Raw genomic sequence first — 15,043 nt, 5'->3', positions numbered from 1 at the left:
AAATCACAATCAACAGTGGGCTGGTTAAAAACAGACAAAAGCAAAACTCATGGTGTGATCTATACTATGGAATAGTGGGGAACAAGTACAGAGCCTAAGTTCAGGCGACCATCACTGACTGAGAAAGATGGGTCCTTTTCCATCTCCTTCAGGTGCTCAAAGCCTGTGTCCACAGGGGAACATGGAAAACTGTAGAACCGGTAAAAGAGAGGACTGATGTAGAGACAAAATGTCTTAACTGAAACCTGGGAGGGAGAAGTGATCTCCTGTCTCATCTCCATCCTGCCCCATGTCAGGAGGAGGGAAGTAGAGAAGTTCTTTTGAGAGGGAGCTTGTGCCCAGCCTCCCTGCCTGTCTGTTGTAGGGGTGGCTGGGGGACAGCCACCAGAAAGGACAGGCTGTGTGTAGACTGTGTCAGAAAATCCATACAGGGGCTTTTTAGGTTTTTAAGAATTACTTTTCTGTAGAGATGGGGGTCTTACTGTGTTGCCCAGGCTGGTCTCGAGCTCCTGGCCTCAAGGGATCCCCTCCCCTGCACCTTGGCCTCTCAGAGTGTTGGGATTACAAGTGTGAGCCACTGTGCCTGGCTCACATACAAGGGTTGTTTTGAAGAAAAGTCTTCTTGTCCCAGGGCAGGGCCTCTAGATGACAGAGGCAGGGGACCCTCAGCCATATTTGAATGGGAAGGGTAAGGCAGGAACAAGATGAACCCTCCCCAGTCTCTTGGCACCACATAAGTGGGGAGGTGGGGAAGGAAATCCAAGAAGGCCCAAGGTTAATGTTTTCTGCCAGCCTAGTGGGATGGAGACTTGATATAGAAATTAAATAACATTCTTGTTCTTGCCCACTTAAGTTTTGGTCCAAGATCACCCTCACCACAGTAACATAACTCAGAAGGATAACTCCCACGGATGTCCTGGTTGCTCTATACCCTTGAGGCCACTTAAGGTCAAACTCAGCATCTCCTTGCATCCTCTAAAAGAGCCAACTCCCAGTCCGTTGATTTTAAAAAATGAAATCTTTACTGAGCTCTTTACAGAGAGCTGGAAGAGGTGTAATTCACACAACTCACAGCAGAAACTTTGTAAAATCCCCCATTTCTCCTGTACCCCCAGTGGTCTTCTCCTTTGTGTGTATCTCATATCTCCTCTTCCTTTCTTCCACACAGTATCTTTTTTTAAAAAACATGCCCCTTGTGACCCAGAGCAAGTCAGTATTTGCCTTCAGCTTGCTTACCCACTTAGGGCTTCTCAAGCAAGCCTCGCTCCCTTCCCAAGCTGCTGGTCATCCCCAAACCTGCTCTCTTTCTGGGAAGATTATTGAGGGGGCAGGGGTGATAAGATTTTCTCCTTTTTGTTTCACCAACAGTTGTTGAGTGCTTAGTACATGCCAACCACTTTACGTGTTTTAAATCTCACAGTAACCCTGCCTAGTAGTTACAACTATCGGGAGAACTGAGGCTCAGAGAGGTTAAGTCCCATTCCCTAGTCACACAGCTGGGGGAGTTGGTGGAGAAAACAGACAAACTCAGCAAGGCCTGGCTTCAAAGCCTGTGCTGTTAACCACTTCCCAAAGGGATCCTGGGGGTACCAAGGATTTTTCTGCCTCTGAGACTTTGACTCCTGAGGAGGGAGTGCAAGGCCCAAAGAACAGACCTTTGGGGAAACCTGTGTATCTGTGCCTTTTGCCTATTCTCTGTGTTAGAACCCGAAAGAAAGGCCTAGTTCTGTCACTGGCATCCGTCCGGAGTCAGATGAGAAGATTCGAGGGTGAGGGGGCCCTGCTTCCTGGGGCCTTACCCCTGTGGGTGAAGCAGGCACACAAATGACCCTGCAGTGATTTGCTCTGGAGACAGCTGCCACTGCTGACGGAAGGAAATGTGTGTGAACAGCATGGGGACAGCTCTGGGTCTGACCCAATGCTGTGGAATCCCATAAGGTGTGCTGACTGAACCCGCTCCCTGCCCAGGGCCACACTGCTGCAGACTGTCCCTCAGGGTTCAGCCAAAGAGGACTCTGCTCTCTGGCCCAGCCAGGACCTTGACAGATGCCTCTGGCTGGCACAGCACGCCCTCAGCGGTCTGGGCCTGGAGGGTCCTGCTAGAGCTGGGGCTGAGGCCAGGTGATGCGAGGGCACTGCTCAGTAACTTCCCATTTCCTGTATGTTCCTCCCCTCTCCACAGATGGACTTCAGCTCCTGTCCCCTGAGCAGAGCCTGCCTAAACCCAAACTCTGTAGTGGGGAGGTTTAGGTCCTGGCGTTATCCCTGACCAGCTGTGTGACCTTGGGCCAGTCAGCCTCCCTGAGCCTCAGCTGTCAAATAGGAAGAATAATCTCTCTCTTATGGAGAGTGTGTGTGAGAAAACCTAGCACACAGGAGACACTCGAGTCAAGCTTTTCCACTTTCAGGTCAGCCGAGGGCTTCTTGTCTGAAATCCCAAGATACTCACGGATTTTTTTTTTTTAAATAATTGATTGAGTTCCTGCCTAGTGCCAAGTCATTTATTACATTGTCTGGTTTAGTCACCATCTCTCTTTAAAGCAGGTAGTATGCTTGCTATTACCAAGTTGAGAATAAGGCAGAGAGAAAACCTTGGTTGCCCAAGGTCATCCAGCAAAGAAGGTGGCAGAGTCCAGGCTCCTATAGGGGCAGCCTTCTGAGATACAGGGATGGGCTTAGGCAGGGGTGGGATAAATGAAGAAGACAAAAGCGGGAGTGGAAGCTATCCATTTGGAAGGGGGTGTGATGTGGTGGGAGGCGGGACTTGTCTGGATGCAGTGTCTGCAGAGCAAGCCCCCTGTTCTTATTTATTTATTAATTATTATTATTTTTTTAATCTTTGTGGATACAGAGTAGGTGGATATATTTATGAGGTACATGAGATCTTTTGATAATGTATAATAATCACATCAGAATAAAGGGGGTATCCATCACCTCAAGCATTTATCTTTTCTTTGTGTTATAAATAATCCAGTTATACTCTTTGAATTATTTTATTTTATTTTTTGAGACGGAGTCTCACTCTGTCACCCAGGCTGGAGTGCAGTGGCACGATCTCAGCTCATTGCAACTTTTGCCTCCTGGATTCAAGTGATTCTCCTGTCTCAGCCTCCCGAGTAGCTGGGATTACAGGCCCACACCACCACATCCGGCTAATTTTTTTGTATTTTTAGTAGAGATGGGGTTTCACCATGTTGGCCAGGCTCGTCTTGAACTCTGACCTCAGGTGATCCACCTCCCTCGGCCTCCCAAATTGCTGGGATTACAGGTGTGAACCACTGTGCCTGGGCCCTCTTTGAGTTATTTTAAAATGTACCAATAAATTATTGCTGATTGTAGTCACCCTGTTGTGCTATCTAAATACTGGATCCTATTCATTCTATCTAACTATAATTTTGTACCCATTAACCATTCCTCCCTTACCCCCCTCCTCCACCCTTCCTAGCTTCTGGTACTTCTACTCTCTATCTTGATGACTTCAATTGTTTTCATTTTTAGCTCTCACAAATAAGTGAGAGCAAGTGAAATTTGTTTTTCTGTGCCTGGCTTATTTTGCTTAACATAATGATCTCCAGTTCCACCCATGTTGTTGCAAATGACAGGATCTCATTTTTTATGGCTGTATAGTACTCCACTGTGTATAAGTACCACATTTTCTTTATCCATTCATCTGTGGATGGACACTTAGGTTGCTTCCATATCTTGGCTACTGTGAACAGTGTTGCAACAAACATGGTAGTGCAGATATCTCTTCAATATACTGATGTCCTTTCTTTTGGGTATATACACAGCAGTGAAATTGCTGGATCACAGGGTAGCTCTAGTTTTAGTTTTTTGAGGAACCTTCTAACTGTTCTCCGTAGTGGTTGTACGAATGTACATTTCCACCAACAGTGTCCGAGGGTTCCTTTTTCTCCATGTCCTCCCCAGCATTTGTTATTGCCTGTCTTTTGGATATAAGCCATTTTAACTGGGGTAAGATAATATCTCATTGTAGTTTTGATTTGCATTTCTCTGATGATCAATCCCCTGTTCTTAGACTTGGCTGGTTGAGTGCATGTCCATACATAATGTATATAGTTGACTTCCTTGTTGCAATGGACTGAGTGTTTATGTACCCCCCACTCCCAAATCCTAATCCCCAAGGTGATGATGTTAGGGGGTGGGGCCATCCAGAGATTATTACATCATGAGGGCAGAGTCCTCATGAGTGGGATTAGTACCCTTATGAAAGAGGCCCCAGAGACCTCATTTGCCCCTTCCACCACATCAGTTTGTAGTGAGAAGATGGCCACCTATGAGGAGGCGAGTCCTTACCAGACACCAATTCTGTTAGTGCCTTGATCTTGAACTTCCCAGCATCCAGAACTAGGAGGAATAAATGTCTGTTGTTTATAAGTCACCCAATCTATGGTATTTTGTTAGAGCAGCACAAACAAACTAAACCACTTGTTCACTGATGAAAACTTGCTGTATAAATGGAGGCAAGTGTGGCTACATGTGAGACTGTGATTCTGTAGAAGACCCTTCTCTGGTACTTGGCCAGAGAAGAACCTCTCACTCAGGGCAATCAGAAACCTGAAATGGAGAGAGAGTGTGAGAGAGAGAGTTAGGAGTGAGAGAAACATAGAGACAGACTCACAGCCAGTACCTAGCATTTACCTGCTGTAAGACGACATTGCCAAAGTGTCTCCTCATGCCCCATGTTGAGCCAAAAGCTATTTTTTAGCTAAAATTTGTACACTAAAATTTCAAATTGGTGAATATATTAAATTTGCAGATTGTTTTTATCCAGTGTGTCATTGAGGAGGTAATTATTTAATGATGCGAGTGCTCTGAGGCTTGGGCAGAGGACAGAGACTACAGAAGTTCTGTTTAGAAGAGCAACCCCAGTGGTTTGGAGAGAAGCATCACCTTTTCCACTGAAGCCAGAGAAATCATGTAAAATTCCTCTGCTGCCCCAGAGACTGGTTCCCTGGTGGGATGGAGTAGGGGAGGAGGGTGTTGAGGTGTTGCTCATTCCCCTAACTGGGGAAATTCCCTGGCTCAGTCCGTGGGTGCACCAATGTGTAACTGAGACAGTCAGTACTAGGCATTTATTAAGCACCTGCCATGCCAGCTGGGTTCCTCTGTAAGTCTGTGAAATCAGCATTATTGTGTCCTTAGGAAACTGAGGCCCAGACAGGCTAAGGGACTTGTCCTAGCTCACACAGTGCAGTAAGATTTGGAGCCTAGATTGGAACCCAGGTTAAGCTGGGTCTGGAACCCATGTGCTTTCTGTACTGATGGTTCTCAAAAAGTGTGGTCCTTGGGACCAGCAGATGGGAATTACATGGGAATTTGTTAGAAATGCAAATTCTCAGGCCAGCCCCTAACCTACTGAATCTGAAACTCTAGTCCAAACGTCTGCTTTAACAAGTCCTCCAGGTGACTCTGATGCATGCTAAAGTTTGAGAACCATTTCTCTCCACCACATTGTCTCCAGTTAAGGAATAATAACTGATGGTCCCTGCCCTCAGGGGTTTACCACATGGCCGGGAAAACAAAAGAAATATATATTTATTTAAAAACAAAAAGTTGGCTGGGCTTGGAAAGGGTGCTTCCTAGAAGCTTTAGGGGAAATGATGGCCTTGAGGGTTGGCCCAGTCTGCACAGGTGAAGAAGTCAGCCTGGTTGGGAAGGGTATGCCAGTGTGTGCAAAGGAGGGGCCACTGAGCTACAGTTTTCCAGATGCAATGAATGAACTAATGAGTCTTTCTAGGATGGGGTGCAGGCTGAGGGGAGTCATGGAAAATAACGGGGTGAAGGGGGACTGGATTGTTAGTGCTTCAGAACTTTCAGCCAAGGAGTTCCTCACATAGCTTCTGCTCCTATAGGCAGCCATCATTCATTTGACAATCTTTATTTATGAAGCATCTGCTGTGTGTGCCCAGAACAGGGCAATGGAAGCTAAAAGCAGGTCTTCCCAGAGGCTGTGCTGTTCCCTCTTGGGGACGGCACCTCCAAATCCCCCAGCTATCTGACAACCTGCTTCTCAGCTTTCAGCACTGGGCTCCATAGTCACTTCCTGGTCACTTTCCATAGTCACTTTCCTGGTCCTTCCCTGAGGTGGGCTGGCTTAAAGTCCTCTCCCCTGCGTCCCCCTTCCTAAATCCACTTATGGACTCAGAGTCAGGAGCTGCAGGCCTGAGGTAGCTGCCAGCTGGATGGCTGTTGGACTGTGTCGAGGCTCTGGAATCATACAAGACAAGATTTTGCTCCTTGGTACCTGTCAGGTAAGTGATGGGGCTTGCACAGTAGTCTGAGCTGGCTCACTGGTCTCAGGATCACCCTTGACCAATGAAAAGTCTGTGGCCAGAGTGGTCAACTGTGCCACATACAGGCAGAGAGGGAGAGACTCTGCTTCCTTGGAGGTGGCTGCCTTCTGTGCTTGCCGAGAACCTGCTATCATCGGCCAGCCTGCAACCGTCATACTGTTTGTACACGTGGACTGTGGGGAAATAACATTTCCTTGAATTTCTCAGTGCTCCTGTAAAAAGCCCTGGCCTCCTGAGTCTTGAAAATGTATATGACATAAAGGAAAAGAATTTGTGCTTTCACCTTCCTTAGAAGCATTCTGCCCTTCATATAAGCATGAGAATCAGATCTGTAGCTATGTGTCTAGTTAACGTGTCTGTTCTAAAAGGATAATAAAATGTGTCTACTCATATGAGGTTCCTGGAATAGTCAGATTCATAGAGATGGAAAGTAGAATGATGATTACCAGGGGCGACGGGGAGGGGAGAATGGGAGTTATTATTTAATGGGTACAGAGTTCAGTTTTGCAAGATGAAAAGAGTTCTGGAGATGGGTGGTGGTGATGGTTGCACAACAGTGTGAATGTACTTAATATAACTCAACTGTACTTAAAAATGGTTATGATGCTAAGTTTTATGTTATGTGTGTGTATTGTACCACAATTTTTTTAAAGGATAAAAAAATTCTTATCTCCCCAAGGGGGCCAAAAGGTTACAGCAAGGGCTAGGTCCCCAGGCTAAGGTCCCAAGGTGCCAGGAAGACTAGAATGCTCTCTCCCTACCTAAATCCCGAGGCATTTCTTTATTTTAATTTTTGTGGGTACATAGTAGGTGTATATATTTATGGGGTATGGGAGATGGTTTGATACTGAAATGCAATGTGAAATAATCGCATCATGTAAAATGGGGTATCCATGGCTCTCAAGCATTTATCCTTTGAGTTACAATCCATTATACTCTTTTAATGTACAATTAAATTATTGACTATAGTCACCCTGTTGTGCTGTCAAATACCTGGTCTTATTCATTCTTTCTAACTACTTTTTTGTGTGTGTGTACCTATTAACCACCTCCATCTCCCTCCACAGCCTCCCATTACTCTTCCCAGTCTCTGGTAACCATCCGTCTACTCTCTTATCTCCATGAGTTCAATTGTTTTGATTTTTAGATCCCACCAACAAGTGAGAACCTGTGATGTTTGTCTTTCTGTGCCTGGCTTATTTCCCTTAACATAATGGCCTCCAGTTCCATTCATGTTGCAAATGACAGGATCTCATTCTTTTTTATTGCTGAATAGTACTCCATTGTGTATATGAACCACCTTTTTTTCTTCATCTGTGGATGGACACTTAGGTTGCTTCCAAATCTTGACTATTGTGAGAGTGCTGCAGCAAACACCGGAGTGTAGATATATCTGATATATCTTACAGATACTAATTTCTTGGGTTTTGTTTTTTTTTTTGAGACGGAATCTCACTCTGTCGCCAGGCTGGAGTGCAGTGGCGCGATCTCGGCTCACTGCAACCTCCGCCTCCCGGGTTCAAGTGATTCTTCTGCCTCAGTCTCCCGTGTAGCTGGGAATACAGACATGCGCCATCACACTCAGCTAATTTTGTGTGTGTGTGTGTGTGTGTGTTTTTAGTAGAGAAGGGTGGTGGCCAGGATGGTCTCGATCTCCTTTTTTCTTTTTTTTTTTTTGAGACGGAGTCTCGCTCTGTCGCCCAGGCTGGTGTGCAGTGGCGCGATCTCCGCTCACGGCAAGCTCCGCCTCCCGGGTTTACGCCCTTCTTCTGCCTCAGCCTCCGGAGTAGCTGGGACTACAGGCGCCGGCCACCTGGCTAATTTTTTGTAATTTTTAGTAGAGACGGGGTTTCACTGTGTTAGCCAGGATGGTCTGGATCTCCTGACCTCGTGATCCGCCCGCCTTGGCCTCCCAGAGTGCTGGGATTACAGGCGTGAGCCACGGCGCCTGGCCACAAATTTCCTTTCTTTTGGATATATACCCAGCAGTGGGATTGCTGGATCATATGCTAGCTGTATTTTTAGTTTTTTGAGGAAACCTCCAAACTGTTCTCCATAGAGGCTGTACTAATTGATATTCCCACCAACAGTGTATGAGGGTTCTCTTTTCTTCACATCCTCGCCAGCATTTTTTTCCCTAAGTATTTACATTCAAAAAAGTTAGAGTGAAGATCCAAGATTTTTTCTATTCCTTCTCAAAGAAGCAAAGGTTTTTATATTTTTTCCCTTCACCTTTCAGGAGAGGAGGCAGGGAGGGCTGTCTAACTTCTGTACATAAATGGAGAAAACCATTGTTTTTGGTCTCTCACCAAGTATCCTGCCACTGAGGGAGGAGATTTTTTCCTGTAGGGTTTCAACACATCATGCAGGGATAAGGTCTGGGTCAAGAGAAGCTGACACACTTATTTACTGTAAGATAACTGACAAGAAATCTGTCTGTTCTACCTCCTGTATGCACTGAGGATAAAATTACTAAAGATGAATACTAAAACCCCAACATGTACTTATGTACGTGCCCACACGCATGCTTTCAGCTGGTGGTCTATTGGGGGTCCCTACAGAAAGGAAAAGAGATTAGAGGACTTCCAGCAGAGAGGAGAAATTGCTACAGGTATAAGTGCTACAGGAGTAAGTGCTGGGGCACAGTAAAGAACAACCCTATGCCTCAGAGCCTCCCCTTAGGAAGCTCCATCCTCAGGAGTGAGATGTGCCCCAAGCTGCTCTTTCTATAGCATTCATCCCAGATTTTAAGTTAATATTAATTTCAGGGCCAAGAACTATTTCTAAGCAGTTTATCTGTATTTCCTTTGATCCTCACAATTCCATGAAATAAGTTCTATTTATACCTCCTTTATAGTTGAAGAAACCAAAATGAGATTTAACAAATGTGACTAAGGTCAGATTTCAGTTCTCACCCCTGGACATTTGGGGAACAAGTACTGGAACCCTCATATCTTAGCCTTGGGGGTCCTGTGGTCATACAAGATCACATACCATTTTTCACTCCCAACTGTTGGCCAACTACCCAGCCCTGACAGCTGGGAGTTGGTGAGGGTTCCACATACCAAGGGAATGAACCCCTGGTGTCTTGGCCACAGGCCCCTTTCCGTGTAGGTCACAGGGAGAGGAAAGGGGAAGAACAGGTGAAAAGGAGGAGAAAGGGCACTTCTGGGGACAAGGGTTCTCAGGGAACACCCCTCTGTGTCTGCCTTAGATCTGTTTCTCCTTCTTTGGCAACAGCCCCCAATTTTCCTTTTGGAACCCACCCTTCCCCTTTACCTAGTCCATGTGGTACTGGATGGGCTTACTCTAAACCCTGGCTACATGGGTGGGTGTGTGACCCAGGTCTGGCTAATCAGGGATGGCTACACCCCCATGTTGAACTAATCAGAGTAAATCCTCAGGATTTAGCTGGAACTATTAGGAAAAAGCGTGCTTTTCTCCCTGGGGTTGCACTACTTGGTAGAATACGTTTAGAATAGCAGAGGCCATCTTGGCATCATGTGAAAAGAGCCCATCTGGGAATGAAGCCAAACAGAGGAGTCCAGAGACAGCACACTGGTTAATCTTATGTGTCAATTTGGCTGGGCCGCAGTACCCAGATATTTGGTCAAACACATCTAGATGTTGCTGTGAAGGCATTTTCTAGATAAGATTAACATTTAAATCAGTAGACTTATCCTCCATCATGTGGGTGGGCCTCATCCAATCAGCTGACAGCTTTAAAAGAAAAAAGGCTGATGTCCTCCTAGGAAGAGAGCATTCTGCCAATGCACTGGCTTTGGCCCGGAGCTGCAATATCAGCTCTTCCCTTGCCTCCAGCTTGCTGGCCTGCCTTGCAGGGTTTGGCCCTGCTGGCCTCCACGATTGTGTGAGCCAATTCCTTAAAATAAAAATCTCTCTCTTGCTTCAATTTCTCTGGAGACCCCTGACTAACACAGATGGCCAGAATAGATACATCATTTTAATATCTTGATCCAGCCAAACCTGACATCATATACTCCTGGGTTTTTCATTTAACTGGTCCTCTTCAATTGGGTTTCTGTCACTTGGAACCCAAAGGGTCCATTTCAAGAGGGTGTGCTCACATTGACTGAAATCTCGTCTATGCGGGGCTCAGTGCCCTCCTTGGACAGGTGACCTAGGCCTTAAAGCGTGCATAGGAGTTCACATAGGCATGAGGAGGACAGGGTAGAGTGAACACGTGCAAAGACACAGAGAAGCGATGGAGCATGGCAGGCCAAGGAAACCAGAGAGATTGATGTGGCAGAAGCAGAGGAAGTTATTTGGCAAGAACCGGGGCTGGAGAAATGCTCTGGGGGCCAGAGGATATAGAACTTTGAATGCCAGGCTGAGGGGCACACGAAATCAGATTCTGTACATCCTTCCTTTCTCATCTACTTGAAGCAGTATAGCACTGTGGTTAATGACATGGATTCTGGAGCAGCCCTGCCTGGTCTATACTACTTACTATTTAACCTCAGGTATGTTACTTAACGCCTTGGGGCCTCAGTTTCCCCAATGAAGATAACAGCATTGTCTACCTCAAAGGATTCCATGTAATGACTAAATGAGTCACCACACATTTAGAGTTCAGCATAGTGCTTAACAAGCAGTAAGCACCTAGTAGTTAGTAACAATCTTATTCCTACGAAGGCCAGTGGCAGGTTCCTGGGCTGCAAACCCCAGGCCCCAGAAAGACAATTGCAGCCCTCTACCCTCTCCCTGCATCAGGCAGCCCCACCTGCCTTCCCCAGGTGGCTGCTCTTGCCCGCTGTAGTTCTCACAGAGCCATGGCCAGCCTGGCCTCCAGAGAGCTGGAATTGTCATTGCAGCGACTGGAAAGAACAGGGCTCTCAGCTCTGGAAAGAGATTCTTATCCACATCTTGGTCTTGGGAATTAGGCTGGAACTGGGTGAGAACAAGCTTCCCAGCCACACAGGCCCAAAGAGAGTCACAGAAGCACAGAGGCCATAAACTCAGCCCTTTCCCCTCTGACTCCCAGATACGGAGGCGAGAGGCTCAAAGCCAGCTCGGCAAACCCTGGGGACTAGCTGTGGAAAGCAACTTCAGTGAGATGCGTAGAATGCCAAAAGTTCAGAGTTAAAGGGCATCCTCGGATTCCCAGGCTTTTTAGGTTTGTGTTTCCACTGGGTGGTGCAGAGAAAGGGCACCTCTGCCACCAACTTAGGGGGATCCTAACAAATCATTCCCTCCTTGGGTTCAATTTTCCTGAGCATCCAGTGATGGGGGGTTGCGGGTCTAGGGTGGCAAACAAGGCTCATCTTGTAGGTCAGATTTGATGAGTGGTAAGTGGCTGCCTCGCTGGCTGGTTAGACAGTGCTGGCCCATGGGCTGTTCTTGCCCTAGTTTTAGCCCTAAAATGCTCAGTCTTGGTCACTGAAGTGAATCCTGATGTCTGGTCTAGTCCTCCCACGGACTCCGGCCCCAGCAGTTTTCCTGCAGCTCCCAAAGCGAGTCAGGAGCTGATTTAGATTCTCTATACAAATTCTTTGGCTCTTTCCCTTCTTACCTGGTAAATGTGAGTGTCTGCTGGAGAGAACTATGCACTCTGGGTTCAATGTGGGACAACTTTCTAATGAGAGTTCATTTCCTTGATGACAATGAAGAAAGCGTCATAAAAAAGGAAGCTGAAGCCCATCATAGTCTACACATTTTGCCAGCCCTGGGTGACCTCCTGGCTCAGGGCTATGCCATCTACCTTCCCCACCTCCTCTCAGTCCCCCTTTCTGCCCTGCCCAGTGCTTATCCTCCCTGCCCTTCTCCTCTAATCAGGAGCTCAAAGCCTCTTTATCGTCTCACTCACCACGTCCCAATAAGCGCTGATAAACTCATTCACTCCAGCAGCAGGTGAGTTTCTAATGGTAAGATTCCAGGCACTGACCAGCTGAAGGCCTCAGTAGAAGTTTTTGCAGGTCACAAGAGGAGGTGGCCACCACCTAACAGCAGAACATTCACTGTTCTTCAGTGGTGGGGAGAAGTGTTCTGCCAACAGTCTGGAATTTGAGACATTCCGATGGGAGCTGCCTTGCCCTCTAGAGCATATGGTGGAAATGGGAGCGCATAGTCTTTGGGACCAGAGTGCCTGGCTGGAATCACAGCTCTACTACTTCCTCACCGTGTGACCTGGGGCAAGTGACCTCACCTCTTTGTATATCAACTGTCTCTTAATAAAATGAGGTTGTTGATAATAAGAGTATCTGCCTTATGGAGTTGTTGATGAGATGTATGAGCTGAGTGCTTAGAATAATACCTGGCACTTAGTCAATGCCATCTGAGTGTGGGCTGCTATCACCAGGCCCCTGAGAGGGCCAGGCATGAAGCCCAGGTGTTGCAGTTTGAAAGGGCAAACAAGGGTCTAGCCTACGCCAGGCACATGGGTGTCAGCAAAGAGGAGCTCCCTCCTCTTACCTGGGTTTCAGAATTTTCTCCAGAGCCAGGTTAGGTGCTAGACAGGAAAACACAGGGAACTCGTCTGTGTGGCTGCTGTCTCTGAGTGCCAGCAATTTGAAGGTCACTGTGGCTTTGTCTTCATCAAGCACATCAGAAAGCCTGGCAGTTTCTCTGCTCCCTCTCTCTGTCCCTACCCACTGATTTCTTTCAGTCCCACATGGTAGTCACTGCATTTTGGTCTGAGCCACTCTCCCCTGCCATGATTCTGGGAGGTGTTGGAAGTCTGTCTGTTTTATCACCAAGTCCTCGGGATCCAGCTTGGTTTGCATCCACTGTGGGAGGAGGTGGGGGATTCAGCTGAACATAGTGCTGAACCTGGGGGATGGGCAGTGGGTGTGTCCCCGAGGGGCTCTCTGCAGTGTCCTACCTCAGGAAGGGGTTTCCTGTGGTCCCCTTACACAGAGGCACTCTCCCTCAGACTGCCTTCTCTTGGGACCCCAGTCCACCTCCTTTCCATACCCAGGGTTTGGTGGGGCACGAGGGACGTCGTAGTCATCCTCTGGTAGGGGTGGTGATCATGACTTGCTGCCCACAGTCCTTGCTGCCTCAGCAGCCATGTTGGGTGGGATGTGACCCCACCCCCGGCCACAGTTGATTGGACTGGTCCCTAACTCAAGGGTCGCCCACTCAGGTGATTTGGCCTGATCAGATTCTACTACAGGAATGTGGAATGGGGAAACAGAGATGGGGTCAGGCGAGACTTGCTGACACAGCCCCACTCTCTTCCTCAGAGTTAGCAGCCCTGGTTCCTGTCACCAGAAGAATTTTGATGTTCCGCCTGCTGGGCCCTCGAAGCCTTCCTGCCTCAAGCCCTTGCATCTCCTACGAGCTTCTGTGGGATGCACTTTCACGGAGGGAGTGGACCCCGCCATCTCCCTCCCTCACATGTTGTCGTGGTGACCTCAGGAGAAGCATTGGTGGCCGTGATGTTCTTGAAAGAAGCTGGGGCGCCCCATATCTTGAGGTGACCCTTCGGGGCTCCTGCCTTCAGCTCTGCTTTCTGGAATTGAGCAAAATCCCTGCCACACAGACTTCATCTCCTACCATCTCTGCTGAGAAGACACTGAAGCCCAGTCCAGCCCATCTCCTGCTTTCTCAACCCTCTGCTCCGAGCCAGCCCTGGCCATCTGATCACATCCTTCATGTCAGACCCAGATCACAGCACTGGGATCTGTCTATCACCCTTGAATAGGGGCCACAAACTTTATGGTTTTTTGATTTGCAGCCTTGAATCTGCTGCCCAAATCCATACTCACTCCTATAAGCTGGAAAAGAAATGTTTATTTTATTAATGAGCTCAGAGTAAGGTATGCAGTGACAATCCTATCAGCAATTAGAGCAGAGGCCAGAGGAGAGGGATGGAGAGAGAGAGACTCCAGTGGGGTCTTATTAGGGTTCAAGGAAGGAGTCCCCCAGGGCTGGGAGAGACCGAATTCACTGGGCCAGAGGAAAGGAATGAGAGTCTGGATCCCTGAGATCTTCTCCCAAACGGCTGGCTGCTCCCTCTCCTCCATGTTGGCCTTCATTAGAGTGGCCCAAGCTGTTCCTTATCTGGCTCTGGTTCAGGGCCAAAGAGAGTTTGAGATTCCTGGGTGCTAGGGTCAGGTCCCAGGGATGCCGTCTGGTGTGTGCAGTATGGCCTCTCTCAAGGCTGGTCTCAAGGCTTTGTGTTTAGGAGGTGGGGCCGGAGCTCACTGTTTTCTAGGGGTGAACTTGGTTTCCCCTTTTGGACTTCAGAAGAAGGTCCTGTAGGGAAGAAGAAACATCCCAGGTGGGTGCAGGCCTTGTGGGTGCACATTCAGCCCAGCCAGAGCAAGGCTCCACAACGGGGAGCACCCACCCTGGCAGTATGAGGCTCTGCCAACCTTTGGAGACCCCTCTGGGTGCAGGCCCCAAGTGGCTACACACCAGCCACAGCCACAGCACACAGGAGGCCAGGGAGAAAGCGGGAGGGACACCTGGGATGGGGGGAGGAGGAGACTAGGAGGAACAGGGACAACAGTCCCTTGCAAAAGGCAAGTGACAGAAAACATAGGGCCACGCGGGCCACCCCAGAAGCCATGGTCTAGCTGGCCATCTGTCTTGGGAGCATGAGGCCCTAATGTTTAAGGAAAGTTGTAACAGAAAAGTCAAGTCCAGGCTTGGGTCTGCCCCAGATGCTGCCATCTGTGGCTTCAGGCCACACCAAACACCAGTTTCACAGCCACCTGCCAGCTCTGTCCACGGGCACACCCCTATCACAGGGTGAGAAA

General features: G+C 48.0%; 1 protein-coding gene across 7 annotated transcripts in view; it reads right to left on the bottom strand.

Moving 5' to 3' along the window:
- Positions 1-14,052: 14,052 nt before the first annotated feature.
- The window catches only part of USH1C (USH1 protein network component harmonin), a 50,594-nt gene continuing 49,603 nt past the window's right edge, over positions 14,053-15,043 (bottom strand). For all 7 annotated transcript variants that reach the window (XR_013403976.1, XR_013403977.1, XR_013403978.1 and 4 more), the window contains one exon: positions 14,053-14,537. Coding sequence is in view for 4 of the 7 variants with exons in the window: in XM_028833589.2 (XP_028689422.1) it covers positions 14,525-14,537 (13 nt within the window). In the remaining 3 variants the exon portion in view is untranslated. The remainder of the gene's footprint in view (positions 14,538-15,043) is intronic.

The sequence above is a fragment of the Macaca mulatta genome, chromosome 14 (genome assembly GCF_049350105.2).
Source record: "Macaca mulatta isolate MMU2019108-1 chromosome 14, T2T-MMU8v2.0, whole genome shotgun sequence".
Taxonomy (NCBI): domain Eukaryota; kingdom Metazoa; phylum Chordata; class Mammalia; order Primates; family Cercopithecidae; genus Macaca; species Macaca mulatta.
The sequence above is the reverse complement of the archived record's forward strand: the minus strand, read 5'-3'. Positions and strand labels throughout refer to the sequence as shown.